We start from the raw sequence: 19,125 nt of genomic DNA, 5'->3' as shown, positions 1-19,125 counted from the left end.
CCTGATGTCTCACGGTTCCCACTTTGCTGGGATATGGAATTGGCAGTGATGGTTTGAACCTTAGCTCTGTCATGTAGTCTTTTTATTTAATCTTCCTGAACCTTAATTTCTTGCCTGTCAAATGCATATTATATTTCCCTCACATTTCTGTTGTCAAGATTGAAGGAGACAATATATGAAAAAAGCCTTTGTGAACTGCAGTGGTTTCTACAGAGAATGAGTTATTATAACAATTCACTGAGACTATCTAGATACCCTTTCAAGATGTCAGTTTCCTCTTAGTGTGGGAAAAATGGGTTGATGGAATAATAATGGGATTGATAGAGTTTGGCTTAAATGTGTAATTCTGATTGCTTTCTTCCATATTTCAGACCTTAACTTAATAATTAAATTATTCCTTAAATGTAAGGAAGGGGTTTCTAAAGAGAACATTTCCTAAAAAGTAATCCTTCTAAATGTTACAAGAAATGATGAACAGCCACATTGTAACGAGCAATGAGTCGACATATGAATTCTCTGCATGTCTGTACCTTCCCTCAGAGCTAGGGAACCAGAGCATCCCTGGTTCCCTCCCAAGGCTGGAGATGACTCAGGGCTTACTTTTCTCATTGACACCTGGTAAAAACAAGGGAAATTCCTTTTTCCCAAATACATGCTATAAGCTAAAATAATTGTTGTCTTTATTTAGGCTTTCTGGTTGTTCTGTCACCCAGTTCCTGTTAAACCTGGTCTATCTTTCTGATATATGAGGAAGCTAAGGTCCCCTCACAGCTATTTCTCTCAGTAGTCTGTCTTATTTACTTATTTTTTCCAATTTGAAAATATACATAAATGTAACTCATTACTTTAGTCTGTCATAGAAATAGTATCATTGAGTTATACATATTTTAAAGTTATGTTATAAAATATTATCAAATATTGATTTGAAAACCTCCAGCCATATGACAAGCTTCTTGGCACATTTTATAAAAATCGCTATTGGAAATACACATTCTATCTATGTTTTCCAGCGATGCCGTACAAAAAGATCTATGCTAAATATTTCTTTTAGAATTTAGCGCTAGAGAAACTTTGTTTTTGGTCTCTGAACTGATTATTTATTTTTATCAGACAAGAAAAACCTAAGTTTCATTTTCATAGAGACCTAGGTTAATGTGTGCACCTTTGAGAAGCCAGGACAGTGGAGTGCATATAACAAGGACTCTATATTTTCTGAATAAATTGATTCAACCATAATTTCTCTTTTCACATTGATTGCAAGAAAGCTTAGGGATAAATGAAGTAACTGTAATAGTCTATGTTATGATATACTTATTTCCCTCAACAGTTCTGTTTTTTTTAATGTTTTTAGTTCCTCCTTAAACTTATTGAATGTGCTTTAATTATAAACCACTGAAAATCCCTTTGAAAACAGGTATAGAATGTTATGAAAGAAATTACATTTTATTGTCTAGATGATAAAAGACAAAATCATTTGACTTCATGTTTTTTTCTCTAACAACTTATAAAATTAAGTACATTTGCAGTGGAGAAATATGTTCCACATTTCTAAAGCATGACCAGACTTTTAGACAGAAAAACAGCAGAATCAGAAAATACGTATACCAGATGATGAAAAGCAAAACAATTGAACTTCACCTTGTTTCATTACAAGACATGAGGAGGCATGTTCAAGGTACATAAAACATTTGCTATTTTAAAACTTCCAGAAAGAAAATTTAATATTAAAAATGAAAATTCCCCAAAGCCCTACTTTTGTGGTTTTATGAAACTGTATCCTCTAAACTTTTCTGCAAGTGAAGAGAAAGACCTAAATCTAAGCCCAAAATTTGGACTAATGCAGAGAGTAATATATTCAGTGGCCTGTTTAGCCCATCAGACAGGGATCTTGTCACCGTGCCACGAAACAATGAGATCCAAAGCTCCTATTCAGGACTCACTCATGCCTTGGGTTTCATTCAAAGAGAGAGGGCAGGATAGAGATCCAAGTCAGACTCAACCAGAAAGTACTGCTTGAAAGGATGATCGGGCAAATTCTTTGTCTTCCTGGTGTCAACTGCAGTTATATGCCTGTGAGGATCATGGAATCACAATTCTATTCCACCTTGGTATTCTCGTTGGAGGCATGGCTCCCTTATTTTGCCTTTTTTACTCTTTTTTTTTTTTTAAATCAGCCCCTGCTGGTCCCTACTGCAGCCTCTTTTTAAATGATATTACAAATAAGAGCCTATTGAAGAGGTAGGCTTTCTTTAAAGTTTATTTCCGTTTTTTGTGTGATTGGAAATGTGTATTCCTGTATTGATAGCTTTAAGGTGGGTTTAAAAATAAGAATTGTGTGTGGGGTGTTGCTAAAAGTTTTAAATCTCTAGTACTAATGACATATAAGGAAAAAACAAGAGTGTGTTAAGATCAGCACTCCCCTCTGGTGGGAGAGTTCACGAATGTTTTGTCTAACAAGGGAAGTGACTGACATTAAATGAGCCATGAGCACACAGTGAACTTCTAGGAACGTGAGTCACTCTGTTCCTGTTTTCTCTCCTCGGGGAGTTCTGAGCACGTGAGACAGAAATGAGAAGGACTTGTTCTGTTGTTAGTGCTTTCTCAATTAGTTAGCCTCCAGTGGTTTTTTTTACTGATGGATTGTAATTCATAGTCACTTATTTAGTCTTCATGTAACTTATTTTTATTCTAGGTCTTGGTAAAAATTATTCAGAAAAAGTGAGCACTCACATTTTAAGTAGAAGCATAAGGAAAAAAAATAAATTGAGAGCACGTGGCATACTGAGTTTCTAGTTGGCTCTTTTCAATTTTTTCGAAGTTTGTGTTCCAAAATTCAGAAAAATGCAAATACTATTGGGAACTTGGATATGCTGAGGAACATGAATATTATTTTAATCATTTCTGAAAAGAGTGATACATTGTATTTTAATACGATCACCAAGAAAGGTAAAGACATCTACATTAAATTCAAGGAAAATTGTTAAGTATGCAGTCAATGTTTAATTAGGAGTTGCAAGCTTCAATTGGCCTTATCTTCATTCCTGTCTTAAATTTGGATTTCAACTAATAGGCGTTTTTAAACTTTACTTTTATCTTAAAAGGTTTTCTTTAGGATTTACTACATAAATCTCATGTCAAACTAGAGGACTTTGAATAGTTTTCCTTTGGAAGTATTTAAAACAAATTCTCTTTCATTTTTATGTTTAATAAAGTGATAAGACACAAAATAATGGTGATTAAAAGCACTGCCACTGACAATCTGAGATTGTTTGAAACCAAACTCAAATATGATTTTTTGGGAACAAAAATTTAACCCCCGAAAACACAGGTATTTGCATAGTGATTGTGATCAGCATGAAGAGTTCTTTGTGCCAAGGATAAGAGGTTTGATTTTCCTGCTAGTCCAGTGATGGATAGTTCAATGGAGAAATATTCATAGAATGTTAAATTTTCAAACATTTCCCCCAAATGAATTAGTTTGCAAAATGGGTATGAAAATACTTTAAGCACAATTAGTAAGCTACCCCTTGAATGGAAATAAGGTCCTTATGAAATCTAGAAATATTTCTGGCCACAGTAAAGTGTGCTAGGTAGTACCTAATCACACTGCCAAGATACAGTTATTGGCCGGTGTAGCTGAGTGGGTTGTGCATTGTCCTGCACACCAAAGGGTTGCCAATTTGATTCTCTGCCAGGTGTGAGAGGGAAGCAACTGATATTTCTCTCATACATCCCTGTTACTCTCCCTCTCTTGTTCACTACCTTTCCCTCTCTCTAAAAATAAATAAACAAATTTAAAAAAGATACAGTTATTGCATATAATAAAGCTATAAAATTTAAATCTGATTTCTTTTAAAGTATAAATCTGTATCATTAGCTTCAGAACTTAAATTTCTATTATCTTTTATTACTTTTAGTATTTTCTTGTCAATCAGCATATTCTAAAGTGCATTCTTGGGAACACTAGTACTATAAAACTCTCCACACACAAGAAATGTGCTGTTCATCAAATACTATTGAATAAAGCTATGTATTATTAAGGTGTACTCATCATTACTTTAGGTTCAATAATGACATTGTAAGGTTGTTTTATTTTATTTTATTTATTTATCTTTAGAGGGGAAGGGAAGGAGAGAAGGAGAGACGTATCAATGTATGGTTGCCTCTCGTGAGTCCCCTACTGGGAACTGGCCCGCAACCCAGGCATGTGCCCTGACTGGGAATTGAACCGCGATCGTGTGGTACATTGTAAGGTTGTTTTAAAAAGGGTTGATCTTTTAAAGATGCAAGCTAAAGTACTTGTGAATGAAATGATGCAATTTCTGGAATTCATTTCCACACATTTTGAAAGTGGGGAAGAAAGGATGAGGGTGAGGAAGAGGACAGGTTAGCGGCAGGTTGATGTTACTGAGTTTGAGTGATGAGCACAGGTAGCGTCATTCCGCTGTCCACTCTACATTTGTGTGTTTTGGGAAGGTTAGAAATTCCCCATAGTAAAAAATACTTATTTATCTGTGCTCTTCCCCAAAGTATTGAATATGGATATTTCTTTTCAAGGAACACCTATTAATATCTCTCCTGAACCCTTTACATTAGCTATACAATAGTAGAACTAATGTTTTTCCATGCATCATTGCCCATGCTATTCTAGGCTTCTATCATATAAGAAGTTTTATTTATATGTTGAAAAACATTATGATACAAATGAAAAAAATAAAAGAATCCCTTTATTATTTCCAAATTCTAAGAGGGCTGCAGTATCTACAAATAAAACATCTGACCGACTATTTTTTCAATTTTATCAAGATTTACTTTGTATATAAATATAACATCAGAAATATTGTTAAAGAAAATGCAGTTTCAAAAGGAATGAGTGCTAGTACACATTTTGAAAGATAAGAAGCAATTATCTTCAATTGAGTATTAACCATAAATGCAGTTACAAATGCTTAATAGCTAAATGGTAAACTCCATTAAAAAAAACCATATATATCATAAACAACATCGATGATTGCATTTTTATATTTTTTATCCTGAATTTTGCATAAAAGTCAAGCATCTCTTAAAATCCCATTTGCATAACTGTAAAATATTTCATATTCCAGGAAAATTATATTAGGTAGAAATATTCCTCAACATAATATCCTATAATTGCTAAATAGAATGTGCATTTTTATATAGAATTCTTTGTAATTTTGCATGTGTCAGAAAATACATTTTACTTACTAAGCAAATTAAGGAAATTTGTCATTTTTTAAAAATCATTTATACAGACCTTTTAAACTTTCCATCTAAATAGAGGAAGCCTGTATTACTATTTATGGCTGTCTTTTCTGTCCAGCTTTCTTTAGAGACTAAAAAACATTTTTATTGTTGACGGTTATAAAAATTCAAGCAAGAACATTTGCATTTATTACAATATACTGACAAAAATTGCATTAATTTCCACTGATGCCCATTAATTTGATAAATGTTTTGTCATTTGTACCATTTGCATTGTCAAAACAAGTTAATTGTATCTTACTGACATTTTTGACAATTGCTTTAACTCTGGCAAAAAAAAAATGTGTGTTATTTTCTTTACAGAATTCACTCTTGCCTACGGCAAGACTGAACGAAGCAAGAGAGACAGCACATGTCAGAAGGCTTGAACGGTTTAACTCAGGGTCAGTGGTAAACAGTGACTCTCAGAACTATATCATAGAAGTGGTCATGTCCTGTAATAGAAAATACTATGTACCTGCGTAATCGGTTCTTGCATAATGCCCATCTTCAGATTTAGTAGTTGTAGTTGTGTTATCTGTGCCAAAAAATTAACAATAAAGATTGATGAACTATTTCTTAATATATAATATCTAACTTATATTATTCTCTAACATTATTTTCATTGCAATTAAGGAATTTTTACAACTATACTTCTAAGCAATCTTTGTACAAAGGCAGATTTAGCTTGAGAGTGAATAACAGAATGATACCGGTTTTCTAAAGTTTAGAAGGAGGAGGTTATAATTATAACTAAGGTGGATACAAATTAACAAGTCAAAAATCAACAACATGTTTCTGAACAAAAACCAAAGCAGAACATTCTGGTATATCCTGCTTTAAAAATATATATTTTAAATGATCTATTGAATTAGTACATAAAATGGTGTGGCTTACTTTTTATTTCAAGATTGTCTAATAAATCTGTAGGTTTTTTGCTTAAATGAATTTAATTTTCTTTTTTTCCCCTTTGCAATGAGAATGCTTGTTATCCTCTGAATATTGGCTTCTGTGTTTATGGCAGTGTGAAGATACAGTCCCATTATATAGAAAATGACATGGATCACTGCCAGCTGATAGGCCTTCAAGCTCCTATAATCAACACAAATGCTATAGTAGACTATACTATCCATTATAAAGCAGAACTGCCCTTCAAAAATGAAACAGTTGCCTAATAAGTTATCTTCACTTTTCATTTCTACACAAAGACTAAAAACATTCTTTGAAATGCATTTTAGCATGAACATTACCTTGACATCGACCCAACGACATGACTTCAATTTTCTCCTGTTTCTGACATGATGCTTCTTTGATTTGACACGCATTATCATAAGATTTCCCATCAGAAGCACAGAGGGGATTGAAGTTGGTTTGAGAACAATCAATGTTGCACACACACCTGAAGAAAGAGAGAAATAAAATGTGACATCAACAGTGTTGTTACCACATTATAAATAAAATGAAAAGTGGAAGAATTGCTAGGTTGGCAAAATGCAAGTTGGCAAAACTGAATTGTCTTCTTCACTTTTCTACCTGATATAAAAAGATACACTGATAATTCAAATGACTGAGCAATGGAAAAAATAAAAATGGAAAACTCAGAAAATCATAGTCAGTTAGTCTCTGCCCCTGGAACATTTAAAGCACATACATGAACTTCCCGCAGAATCAGAATAGGCTGAAGCAGCCTTGAAACTCCGCTTTACACTTTCCTAAAGCAAAATCCTACTTTGTTAGTTTTTTTTCTCAGGATATTTGAATGAAGAAAGCCTGAGAAAAATGATGCAGATGATATTTAGCAGAAAGCAAACATGGAGACTACTTGGAATGTAATCAGAAGTTAAATTTCCTCAGCACACACAAGGATGCACATAAAATGTGCTGAATGAGAATCTTCAGTGGTCCTTAACATTTGGGGGGAACCACCAAACCATTTGAGAGTCAAATGAAAGTTATAAATCTTTTCTCATAAAAACTCAAACTCATATAAACAACTGCATAATATTTTAGGGGTTTCAGGAGTCCCTTGAAGCCTGTTCCATGGCCTCTTTCCAAGATATTTTTCTATTTCAGTTTTAAATAGTAAATTGATTATCACTCATGATTTTAGTATGTTTCTTAGTATAAATGAAAATTTGGTAAATTAATGAGAATTAGGTCACCTATATTAGAAAAGTTAGATATTTTAAGAAAACCTTTAATGATTTTTTAATGTTCTTATAATTCTGTGCTTTACAATATACTTTTTACTCAGAATATTGTGTTGTCTATAAGTATTTTCTGACAGAATATAAACTCATATTTTATATTTTTATTAGTAGTTATATTGTATTTATGCCTCTCAAAGTGGTGAACCACACATTTTACTTCTGTATATCTTCCTTAGAGCTGGGCATGTACTATAGTAATATCATTAACCAGCTGCCTACTACTTGCTGGGTTCTTAATATGCATGGCTTCATTTATTCATCACAACCACCATTTTACAGACCTGTGATGTTATATAAGGTCAGAGAGCTAGTAAATTGTGGAATGAGGACCCCCTACAGATGTGTCAAAATAAAATATAATCCCTTTCCTGTTGTAGTGGTACGTGTGTTAGAATTTTTTGGGAAACTTTACAATAATCCTTTGGCAGATTTGGGGGCTCTGGAAAATCTGGAGATACAGCCTAGAATTGTGTATTCTCAGGTAGTCAGCTGACATGAGTCTCATGTCTTTGGAATCACTAGTCTGTTTGTTGGTTGAGTGAGAGAGGTTTATCTACACACTAGTGCTTCTCAGAGAACAGTCCTATAGACCATCTGTACCGGAATGATCTAAATCACCGTTAAAAAGGCTGACAGAAAATGTGCTAATGTGCTTTTTTTTTTTGTAAGACATTGCTTTAGGAGCACTTGGTTATTTTTACTTTTACCTATTTAGGAAGGGATAGCTCGGACAGACGGTAACCTAGAAGAGCTAGATGCTGAGTCACTAAGGAGTGGTGCTCCTACTCTGGTGGGATGGTGCTGGCAGCTACTGGAATCACAACTTGCTACCTAGGCTGATTCTTGGCATCTAAAACATCTGAGATCAGGAGCTGCCCACATAGTCAAAGAGCTTTTGGTCTTTTTCACAGTGGATCTAAAGAGGTGACTTTGTAGATCAGGCTTGTTTTCCCGAACCATTTGTAGTAAATAAAGAGAGGAGGGGAGTGACATTAAAAAAAAAAGTCTTTCTATTTATCTTCAAGCCAGTTTAGATTCTGACTGTTGTGTTGGACTCTAGGGACCATCTCCATGAAAGACAGCAAAATAATGATCAGTGGGCAGCAGTAGAACAGAGAGAAAGCTGTGTTCTCTCTTCTATCATTAGATTATGTAAGACACCAAGGGCTGCAGGTATCTGAACATTAAGTCCAAAAATAAAAAATCAGAGATGAACACCATACACATTCTTGACAAAAAATGACTGGCAGTTCAGAAATCCATTTGACATCATAATAAAGTGGTAAAATGAGAATAGAAATAAAAAAAGAAAATTTAGATTCAATGTTTCAGTGAAAAATTCACTCGATTAAGCCATAGCACCAAATTAACACAATTGTTTGGGATATCTTACTCCTGATAAAATACTTCTTTTTCCAATTGGCTACTTTTTTAAAAAGTTTGATCTGATTTTAGTTTCACGGAGTTTCTGCTGCTGGCATCTTCTTCCCTCTCATTTCCTAGCACTGTTCATTCAGGGCTTCCTCACGCGTTTGTTTTGCCTTCGGAAATCCCTGACTTTTGCTGCCTCAAATAAATTCTTTAGGGAATTGCTAAGAAAAAAGCATAGACACATTTGGCATTTTTCTTCTCGTCTCAAAAGGAGGATCTTGATTCCTTGAGGTGAAATTAAGGTACAGTCATGTCATGCCTTATAAAAGCATAGATATTTATCTTTTTCTCTGCTGCATCCTATCATTATATCTTCCTCTTTCCTCCTTCTTTTGTGGCCCTGCATATAATAAACAAATGCAAGAGTATAATAAACATTTTTTGCTTATGAATTTCATCAACTATTGGAAACTGGAAGTCTATGGAGCATGCTTTTCTTTTTTCAAATAAGTGGAATGCGTTTCAACAATTTGCAGAAATGGCTTGAAAACTATGTATCTCGGAAAAGGTATGTACTGTGACTGGTTTACCAAAGATCTGCCATTTCCACATTTGTGTTAGACCAGTGAACTCTGATTATATAATCACTATTTACTGTAATTTTTGTATCTAAGTGTGTTAAGTTTAATTAGTTAAAAAAAAACAATGCAGGATTCCAGAGACATTTTCTGAAACTCTTAGTTCATCTTGACATCTCTTGCTAAGGGCTAAATTATATTTTGTGTTCCCTGACCCACTTAATACCTTGCTTGCACACACTAACCTTCCAATAAGTACATGGCCAATAGAAGAACGAATGAAATAAATGAATACAGCAATATTATTCTATATTCCTAAAGAAAGCATAAAATATAAATTGTCATTACTATACTGCCATAAAAACAGACATAGGGTAGCTAAGTAATTTTCTTGACAAATGTTCAGTGTCCTCCTTGAGTGCAGATAAATATTCAACTGAATCTGAGGATAATGATGACACTATTAGCTTACTTAAGGATAGTGTTTGTCCCACTACTACACTCTTTATATGTTATTACTTTTTTCACCTTTCTGTCTCTATGAGGTAGAGACAATTATGACCTCCATCTAAGAGATAAGAAAAACGAGTCACACATATTGTACAGAAAGAATCTAATTTCAAAAACAGGTAGTTTGATGCCAGAGCCTGTACTGTTTTAGATAATGTTCAGTACAAGGGAAAATCAAGACAGACCAAAATTCACACTATTAACTAATTAGAAAGATATTTGGATAAATAGAACTTGAAAAAGAAAGACTATATCTACTCTTGGAATATTTATTATGATGTTATAAATTTAAATCACATTGACTTTCAGTCTCTGTCTTCCCAAACAAATGATCTGGTCTTTTTTGTACCACAGTGAATATTCATTTAAAGATATTCTGAGCTAATGCCTGGTGTTAGAATGAATAATCTGACAATTTAAGGCATCAATTGTTCAGAATATTTTATCCTTCATAAAACTCTATATAAAGTTGGCTTCACATAAAAGCACACATTTAGACAGATCACACATGCACAAAAACACACACCCAAACTGAGTCTACTGAAATGACAAAATTGGAAAGTCTTAGCATTATATCTTTCCAAGTCTCTGCTTCAGAACTTTCAAAGAGCCTGGAATTTTTAGAACTCCATATTCATGGGGCAGAGGGGTTTGTGTGTTTGTATGAGTGACCGAATTGTGTATGTGTGTGGAAAGTGGACTCTGTGGCATTTACTGCATTGCTAATGTGCCTATTTACCAGTTTGCATCTTTACTTCCTTGCATCCTTCTCACCATTGAATTCCTGGCACCCTGTACAGTGTGTCATTGCAAGTGTTCAGTAAATACTTATTGAATGAATCACTGAGAGAATGACAGAATGGGTTGGTGGCAGGTAATGACAATGGTCATTGACTTAGACATTAACACACGAGAGAGTGAGTCAGTCATTTGTTCCTACAAACTCTCACCTAACTTTGTGCGACTTGGCACACGGCTTCTCTAAGGAAGAAGAAGGCCCTTGAAGAACTAAGGTTCACCTTCCTCCTTTTATTTGTGTCTACACAAAGGAAGCAAGAGTAGCCCTTAGTGGCTTCAATGGCATCGAAATTCAATGTGAAAAGATGTTTGTCAAGCTATTACTTTAATTTTAAAGTATTTAGATTCAGTGTTGGGGAACCAACATAATTTAAACATGGCAATAATTTAGTTTATTGCTACTTCAAACCAGTAGAAATATACGGGTCTGATAAAAAGGTGACAGAATTATCATATAGTGTGATGGGAAGATTGCAGGTCACCTGGGATTAATTATGTAAATTAATCCAGTGTTTTTGTTGTTTCTTTTTTTCTCTAAGGAAATGAAAGGCAGGATTTTTTTTAAAACTGAAACTATCCTTTCTTCACTGCCTTTGGCATATAATTGCATTATTATTCATTCTGAGAGGAGTAACTAGTTAATTACAGCATGTCACACGTATTTTGTGTGAGTCAAGGATTTGTTAGGCTAAAGACTGCATGGATGCCTTTAGGGTTGGGTTTTTGGGGGGGGTGCATTTTCTTTTCTTTATTTCAACCTATCTCAGTCTTTTGACATTTTGGCACTGCAATTGCATAGATTTCTTTTTTTCTAGGCGATGAAGAAAAAGAATAGCCTTACTTGAAAATAACAATTTCAGGGATCTCTATGTGGAAATACAACCCTCTGAAACCCTTCAAAGAAAGTTAATTGACTAAACACTTTAGCTTTCTAAATTATAAGAAAGAAAAGAAACACTTAATAATTTTAAAAGACTACTTGATGGAGTGAAAAACCTAAATGATAGGAAGTAAAAGGTGGTGTCTAAGACAACTCACATATATTTATAATTACTTCATGACTATTTTTGAGGGAGCTTGATATAATTTAATTCGCTGCCTCTGTGAAGATGGCTCTTTTAAGGATGGTCTGCAATGAGTGAAGTAAGCTTTTGCCATGTATTTCGGAAGGCCTCTTCATCTGCCAGAGGGTGAAGATGCTAACTGACACCACCAGGTAGCAAATTACTGTCATGTGTCTGGTTTGTGGCTGTCCTCTAATTTCAGTAGATTTTGTTCTGTCCATTAAACATGCCTGTCACTTATTCCTTCCCAAGGTCCTTGACTGGGTGTCCATTCTGAATTCTGACCATACAACTTTTCTAATCAGTGTTAAAGCCCTGGTTGCACCGCAGGGAGGTTGGCTTTCTGGTTCGTTGGCAACCTGGACTGGTTTGTTTGCCTTGAGCCTGTCTCCGGGGTCTGAGGAAGACCCCTTCCTGCCTGGCCAGGAAGTGAGAGCAGAGCTGCTGCCCGTGCCCCACCTGTACCTGATGAGCTGCGTCACGTTAACAACTGGAGAAACATGTGTGCCTTTCATCCAAGACCCTTGTGAAAACTTAAGCCCATTTACTTATTAACTCTTCTGTTTCTCCTTTTCATGGAACTCGATTATAAGTATTTTAACTATAAAGTAATGATGATTCAAGAATAACTGTGAGTTGTGAGGGATAAAATGAAATGTGAAAATCCACTGAAAGCTTAAAACATCTTTACAAAGTGTGTAAGAGCATTGACTGAGAGGTAAGACTAGTAAGTTTATCGTCGTTTTACTCAGGTGACGTATGTGAATTTGGGCATGCATATATATATATGTGTGTGTGTGTAAAATATATACATATTTAAGAAGGGCAACCCTTTTAGTTTTGAAACTTTGAAGGAATGATACTCTTCTCCAGACACACTACCCAGGACTGCAGTGAGGCTTTCTGGGGGAGGGGGGGATCAGGTTTGTCTTATACCTGGAAAAAAGCTTTAGTTGTCATTAATATCTATTTCTTTATAAGAAGGTAAAGCAAAAGTTGGCTTCTTAAATAGAAAGTTCTCAGCAATATTGCAGAAAAGCCTAATATAACAAGTAATTACTCAGCGGTGTCTCTATGAAGGGAAATGGAGTTGAGAAAGCCTCCCCTTGGGCAGGGGGAAGTACTGGAGCTTTCAAAGATGGAATCACATACTGAACAAGGAGAACAATTCCTGGGCAAGATGCTGATGGTCATACATTGAAATAAAGTCTAATATAACAATAAAGGTGGATGGGAAATGTGACCAGAGCTTGGAATTTGGTATCAGACCTCTGTTTAGTTGAGGCTTGATCATATTCTAGCTATATGGCCTTGGACAAGTTACTCAACTTCCCCAAACCTGTGAAAAAAGGAGATACTAGCTCAGAAGTGTAGGGATTAGAAGTGTAAGTTGCTTAGCAAATTTTCTGAGAAGTTGTAATTACCCACTAAACACTTATCATTAATAACTTTTGGCTTACTGGATTCCAGTCCTGGATGCAAATTCAAACCTCTGCGGAATATGTCCACCTTGGGCCCCACCCAGAGACTCTTACTCAAGAGCTCTGGAGTGAGGCCGAGGGGACTGCAGGTGTCAAAAATGCTACAGGTGATTCTGGTGTGCAGCTATGGCAAGTTGTAATTGTAGTCAACATTTTCTCATCCTCTGAGATGCAGATTTTCCAAATCTATGGTGTGTAAGACTTACCACAAGAGCTTCCAATGCAATGGTCTGGAGTAGGATTAAGAAATCAGCATTTTAAGTGAATTCCATGGCTCTTTCTCAGGTAGATAGATAGCTTGCACAATCTACAGAGAAATCTCAGCTGTTTTGGCTGCAGCCACACCCTTTTCCTCTCTCTTTCATCCCATTTTAAGGAGTTTAATGTTCTTGTTTTACGTATATGCTTCAGTGACATGCATTGAAATGCTTTCCTCCATGTGCTACAGGTGGTCTCTGTGCGGTGACAGGGACAGGTGATTAAATGCACTGATTCGAAATTATCACTAGCAGAGCAGTCGGCTAAACTGATTCATCAAATAAAACGAAGATAAAGTGGTGAGAAAGGAGTTGAAGTTGTGGAGGGGCTCCCCTGTGCCAGGCACTCAGCTTCTCTGCAAGACTCTCAGGTTTATGCTCACAAGATAGGGGGGAAAGGTGGGTAGGACTTAAAAGAATCCTGGTGAAGTGCATCACATGGGGAAATGTGTGGAGGCAGACAGAGCACGGAGTGGTGGCAGACCGCAAATAGATCAGTCTGATTAGAGTCAGCTCTCCTTATCAAAAGTAGTGGAATACAACATTCTAGACAAATTACAAAGGGCCTCAACTCCCGTCCAAGGAGCAGCCTTTACCTTCGAGGCAATGGGGAGTCCTGAAAGCTTTTTGAGCACTGGGAGATGAGAAGGTCAACACAATGAAAGGGGTGCTTTAGGAAGATTAAGCTTGCAGTGGAGCGCGGGCAAAGGGACTAGTCATCAGGCTATTGCCCTCACCTAGGGGGACTAGCAAGTAAAGCCCAGGAGGGAGGCATTCGCGCTAAGAAAGAGAAGGAAGAATCAATAGGGCTTAGTGACTTGATACTTAAGGCATATTAAAGCCAACTACTAAGGAAAAGAATGTCACCATCATGCACTTCCTGCTCTACCCTTTCCTGCTTTTTTCCTGATCTGCGTTGTGTTCCAAATCTGAAAGTGATGAGAAGACCAGGCAGGCGGGGGGAGGCAGCTGTATGTGGGACTCAGAAAGGCATGCTTTCCTCTCCTGCCTGAAATAATTTTCTTCCTTTGAGATGGAGGCAAACAGGGTTCTATCCCGGTATCATGTCAGCACCCTTAGCTGCAGTTTAAAGAAAATTATTTCTTGTATTGATGCATACCCTGCCTGCTTCCAGGATTGATTTAAGACTCCTGCGGCAGCAGATACTTTTAGAAGGCAAACAAGGCTCACTGCCTTAGACAGCAAACAAGGCTCCCTCCAAGGCAGCCCCTCCTCAGTATATGCGATGCAGTTGAAGTAAGTTTTTTGACTTGTGATCCATTTTCATGTATTGTGGTTGCATTTTTTTCAGGATTATTTTTTTCCTTTTTGAAGCAGCTGCATTTACATCTTAAAATAATCAAAGCAAACAATTCTTCATCCTCATATACATTTTTAAAAGTATCTCGAAGCAAAAATCCCTCATTAGCATCATGTGTATGCTCTTGCTCATTAAGCTGGAAAGCACTTTCAATAACCAAGGGTGACTGGGATTACTAAGAAGTGTGGTCCCTCTGACTAGATGGGTCTTAATACACAACAAAGTCAGACAGCATGAAAAATAATGCAATGAAATTTTGAGGGGGGCAATCACATTTGAATAATGTGGTCCACTAAATTCTCACTCCTTCCTTCTGTCAGAGTCCCAGGCAGTGAGCGTTTCAGTACTTCCCTCTGGGCCTCGCTTCGTGACTGCCATGCCCACTTCAGCCAGCCGGGCACCTTCCTGTTCATCTTTCACATACTGGCCCTCCGGTATGCTTCCACTTGACAAAGAACTTTTAGGAAGAAATATGTGTAAATATCATTGCAGTCTAGATTTTCCACAAAGCTGCAATTTAATATCACACCCTTTGAAACACTGCTAGTTTGACAATGAGATTGTCCAATACATTGTTTAGGTATGTTTGATTTGCTTAATTTTTATTTTTCTATAAAGACATTTAAGACAATTCTTTTCAGAAGAGAAAGGCAGTCTCACTTGATGATCTGGCATATCTTCTTTTTAAGATATTGCCAACTTAAGACCTAATATGTTTTCCTTTATTCCTTGGCTCTCAGAGAGCTTGACAATAAGCAGTGGGTGTAAGGATGTGTGTGTGTGTGTGCACATGGTGAGTGAATGATGGGTGTGGTGCCTGGGAATAACAAAATATCTGCCCCACAAATTTTAATCAATTTTATTGCTCTTCTAATATAAAGGTAGGAAAATAAGATAACATTTGTATGCTTGTAACATTTCCTCATGAAATTAATTCTCGGTGTTTTTGGGACATGCTTTTTCCAGACTGATGTCAACAAGAGGGCATGCTGTTGTAACTGGGCATAAAAACAAAGCACTGAAATCGTACCAAATAGTCTCTCTTTACAATTACATAATCTTTTATGTTTTACTTACTAATTTTAGGGTCAATTGAATTTAAATTTGCATTTAAAATAATATTTAATGTATTATAACATGCTATTATAAATTTTATTATTGGGATAATGTTTCTTAAGAAACAAAAGCAAACAGGGCAAAATGTTTGTTAAAACGAGGCGGTAGATGCACAAGTGTTATATCATATTTGGTCGTTCCAAAATAATATTTAAAATAAAAGTATTAGATTTGACCATTTGCTTTAAATGATTATATTACCAAGCTTGGTAAATATATTTTGCATTGCTTAAGAGATGGATAATTCATTTCTAAATTAATTAAACTAAATTTTAAAAAATACCATGTACACAGAGAAATTCCAGTGGAATAAAACATTTTTCATAAATAACTATTTAAGATTGAACCTATGCCTGTAGAAAAATGACTTCCAAGCAAAGTTTATTACATGAAAGGAATCTTCTCTCTCTTCCTCTCTCTCTCTTCCTCTTACTTGTTCGCCCGCTGAAATGCTAAACTCACAAGCACATGGTGGCATTTACTTTACGGGCCCAAAGCAACACCGACTTCCTGCAGGATTGCTGGTGTGTTCTGATGGCTCTGAAACACAGCTATGTGGCAGCGCTGTTGGCCAGAAATAGTCAGGAGCTGGTCCAAGACCCACGGGACAAAGGCTTTCACGTAGAAATGTTTGAACACTTTGCCTTGAATTAAGGCTGTTTCAGAGCATTCTCAAAAATACTAAGCTTTCTTAACGAGGAAAAATATCAAGGTAAGAAGGGAAAGGATGTGTGACTACCTCCCTGCTGTGAGCTCCCATAAGGTCCTCTTGGAGGCCTTCAGGGGTGGCTGGCAGAGGCACCCCACCCTTTTTCTCTATCCTAGGTGCATGCATTTTCATTTATCATGAATCCCACTTAATTAATTTAATTCCATAAGCACCACATACTTATTTGGTGCCAGGTATTTGGGCTAAACATCAGAGACAACAAGATGGCCACGTGATCCCAGCTGGCAACGGAGATCACAGTGAAATGAGAAAACCAAGTATCCATGAAGCAGCGCCATCAGAGACAGGTTCCATTGTCACGGACAGTGTGTTGTGAGAGCAGTGAGGAGGAATAACGGCTTCTACAGGCAAAGTTTAGAAAGAAGTCACAAAGGATGTGATGTGTGAACTAGCATTTAAGGAGAAGGAGAATCCTAGCAGGTGGTTTCTGGGGTGACTTGTACTAAGAGATTTCTGAATCCTTTACTCCACTGAAGGGAGCTCCCCAAGCAATATCATTTCTTATTCTCTTTCCCCTATTGACTCCTGTGTGTTCTTTTAAAGAACACATAATAACTCAAAAGCTCTTGTCTAGTGTTTCGTGTTAGAAATGACATCGTGTGTGTCCCATTTGGGACGCAGAGCCATAGAGGCTCCCGGAAGTCAGCTAGGCCATTGAAAGAACACTGTGCCAGGGGACAGAACTCAGGGCTGGTGTGGGGACTCTCCCTCTCTGGCTGCCAGACATTTGGAAGGACAGGCTGCCCCAATAAGATGTCTAGAGTGGTCAGCTCTAAATTTCCGGCATTTTGTTTCCTTAAACTCATGTTACTAATTAGTTCTATTTATCGAGCCCATCGTTGTCTTCCTACCATCCTTAGAGTTTTTGTTGCACCTTCCCTGCTAAAGTCCCTCCGCTACATGAGTTGGGCAAGCTCCCCTGCCCTCCGAGACCCTAGGCACAGTGCTTTGCTCACAGTAGACATTTTACATATAATAGTCGAATGAACGAACGGATGAATGAGGATTGTGCTAGATTTTTCAACATTCCCTTAGTGTTCTTCCAATTACTGAATTACTCACTGATTCCCAATGATCCAGAGCTCCAATCATGCTCTTTGTCATCTGAGAGTGCTTCCTTCCTCGGGCTAATGCTCTCTCAGCTTCCACTAGGCTGCTTGCTATTTTATCATCTGTAGCCCTATTCACTTGTTTTTCATTCTGTTCTGTGTCACCTGTCTCTAGAGTTTAGTGGGAAGAATATGGGCCTGTAGATCTTGTAATTAGGGCTTCAGCCCATTATCTATACCTAATGAATGCTTATTTGAATGAATGATAGACCAGAGTTACAACTGTAATTTTCCAAGTTACTCGATGCAACTATAAAATATAGAAAATAAGTCTTACCTCAAAAGGTTATCTGAGGGCATAAGTAAAGAACAAATGTAAACAACTTCAGGTAATATTTGATGAACAGATTCTCTCTTGTTTCCCTTGCTTATGGAGTTTATTCTTCATCTTGTACTAAATTGGTCTTGTCCATTCCAGGTTGGACATAACTGTATTACCTTTCCACCTTCATCCAACTGATGAACTGCAAATAAGCTCTGCCTCAATGTAGATAAAAGAATTATGTGTCATGTGTATTTATCTAAAATCTATAAATCGAGTTTTTTCTTCCATGTTTGGAAGTACAAGAAGACTAATGTCTCTCAATTCTTTTGGATAAGAAAGAAAGAAACTGTTCACAGATAACATCTTCAGTGTGTTCTATTTTAAAGATGAGATATTTGGCATTGTCATGTAAGTTTTACTACATTTTATTCTTTATAACTTTTAAAATATAAAAGTCATTTGTTACTTATCTGGCTTTCCAGAAATAATACAAATTCTTACAAAATGTTACAAAATCTGAGAATATCACTGTACTGAAAAATGTTAAAAATAAGTTTCACTCCTACATGTTTCCTAACCCTTGCTATCTTCGCCCTTCACTTCTTCGTGTTTCTTTCTTTCTTTACTATGTCTATTCTCTGCAAATATTTAAGTCAATACACCATCTAAGTATGTAGGAAAAAAGTTCCTTGCTGTTTACAGAGCTCATCTCCTGGCATAGAAGCTTACCATTTAGAAAATAGAAAGACTCAAAATTCTTGATAGAGAATCTTGATCAAAATGTAGAAAAAATGAAAATATTGTCTATAAAGATGATACAAATGTATATAAATGCAGAGGCAATATAAATGAAATGAGAGATAAACCTACTTGTACTTTCGAACATAGTAGAAGCAAATGGAATTTATAGATCTTAGATAAATGTCTATAGCATATGCTTAAAGTCACTTTGGATTCTTTTTGTTCTTCTTTAATTTTTCATGCTAGAGTTATTTGTTAATGGTGCTATTCTTTTTATTTGAATTAAAATGTCTACATTGCTGTTCTTAAGCA

General features: G+C 36.2%; 1 protein-coding gene across 1 annotated transcript in view; it reads right to left on the bottom strand.

Moving 5' to 3' along the window:
- Nucleotides 1-19,125, bottom strand: part of TMEFF2 (transmembrane protein with EGF like and two follistatin like domains 2) — a 237,824-nt gene that overhangs the window by 46,042 nt on the left and 172,657 nt on the right. The window contains exons 6-7 of the mRNA XM_037043728.1: nt 6,513-6,661; nt 5,741-5,800 (exon numbers count right to left, since the gene is read on the bottom strand). Coding sequence (XP_036899623.1) covers nt 5,741-5,800; nt 6,513-6,661 — 209 coding nt within the window. The remainder of the gene's footprint in view (nt 1-5,740; nt 5,801-6,512; nt 6,662-19,125) is intronic.

This window comes from Sturnira hondurensis, unplaced genomic scaffold (assembly GCF_014824575.4).
Source record: "Sturnira hondurensis isolate 20B ecotype Veracruz unplaced genomic scaffold, ASM1482457v3 Scaffold0004136, whole genome shotgun sequence".
NCBI classification, from domain to species: Eukaryota; Metazoa; Chordata; class Mammalia; order Chiroptera; family Phyllostomidae; genus Sturnira; species Sturnira hondurensis.
This window is presented reverse-complemented; position numbering and strand designations above follow the sequence as displayed.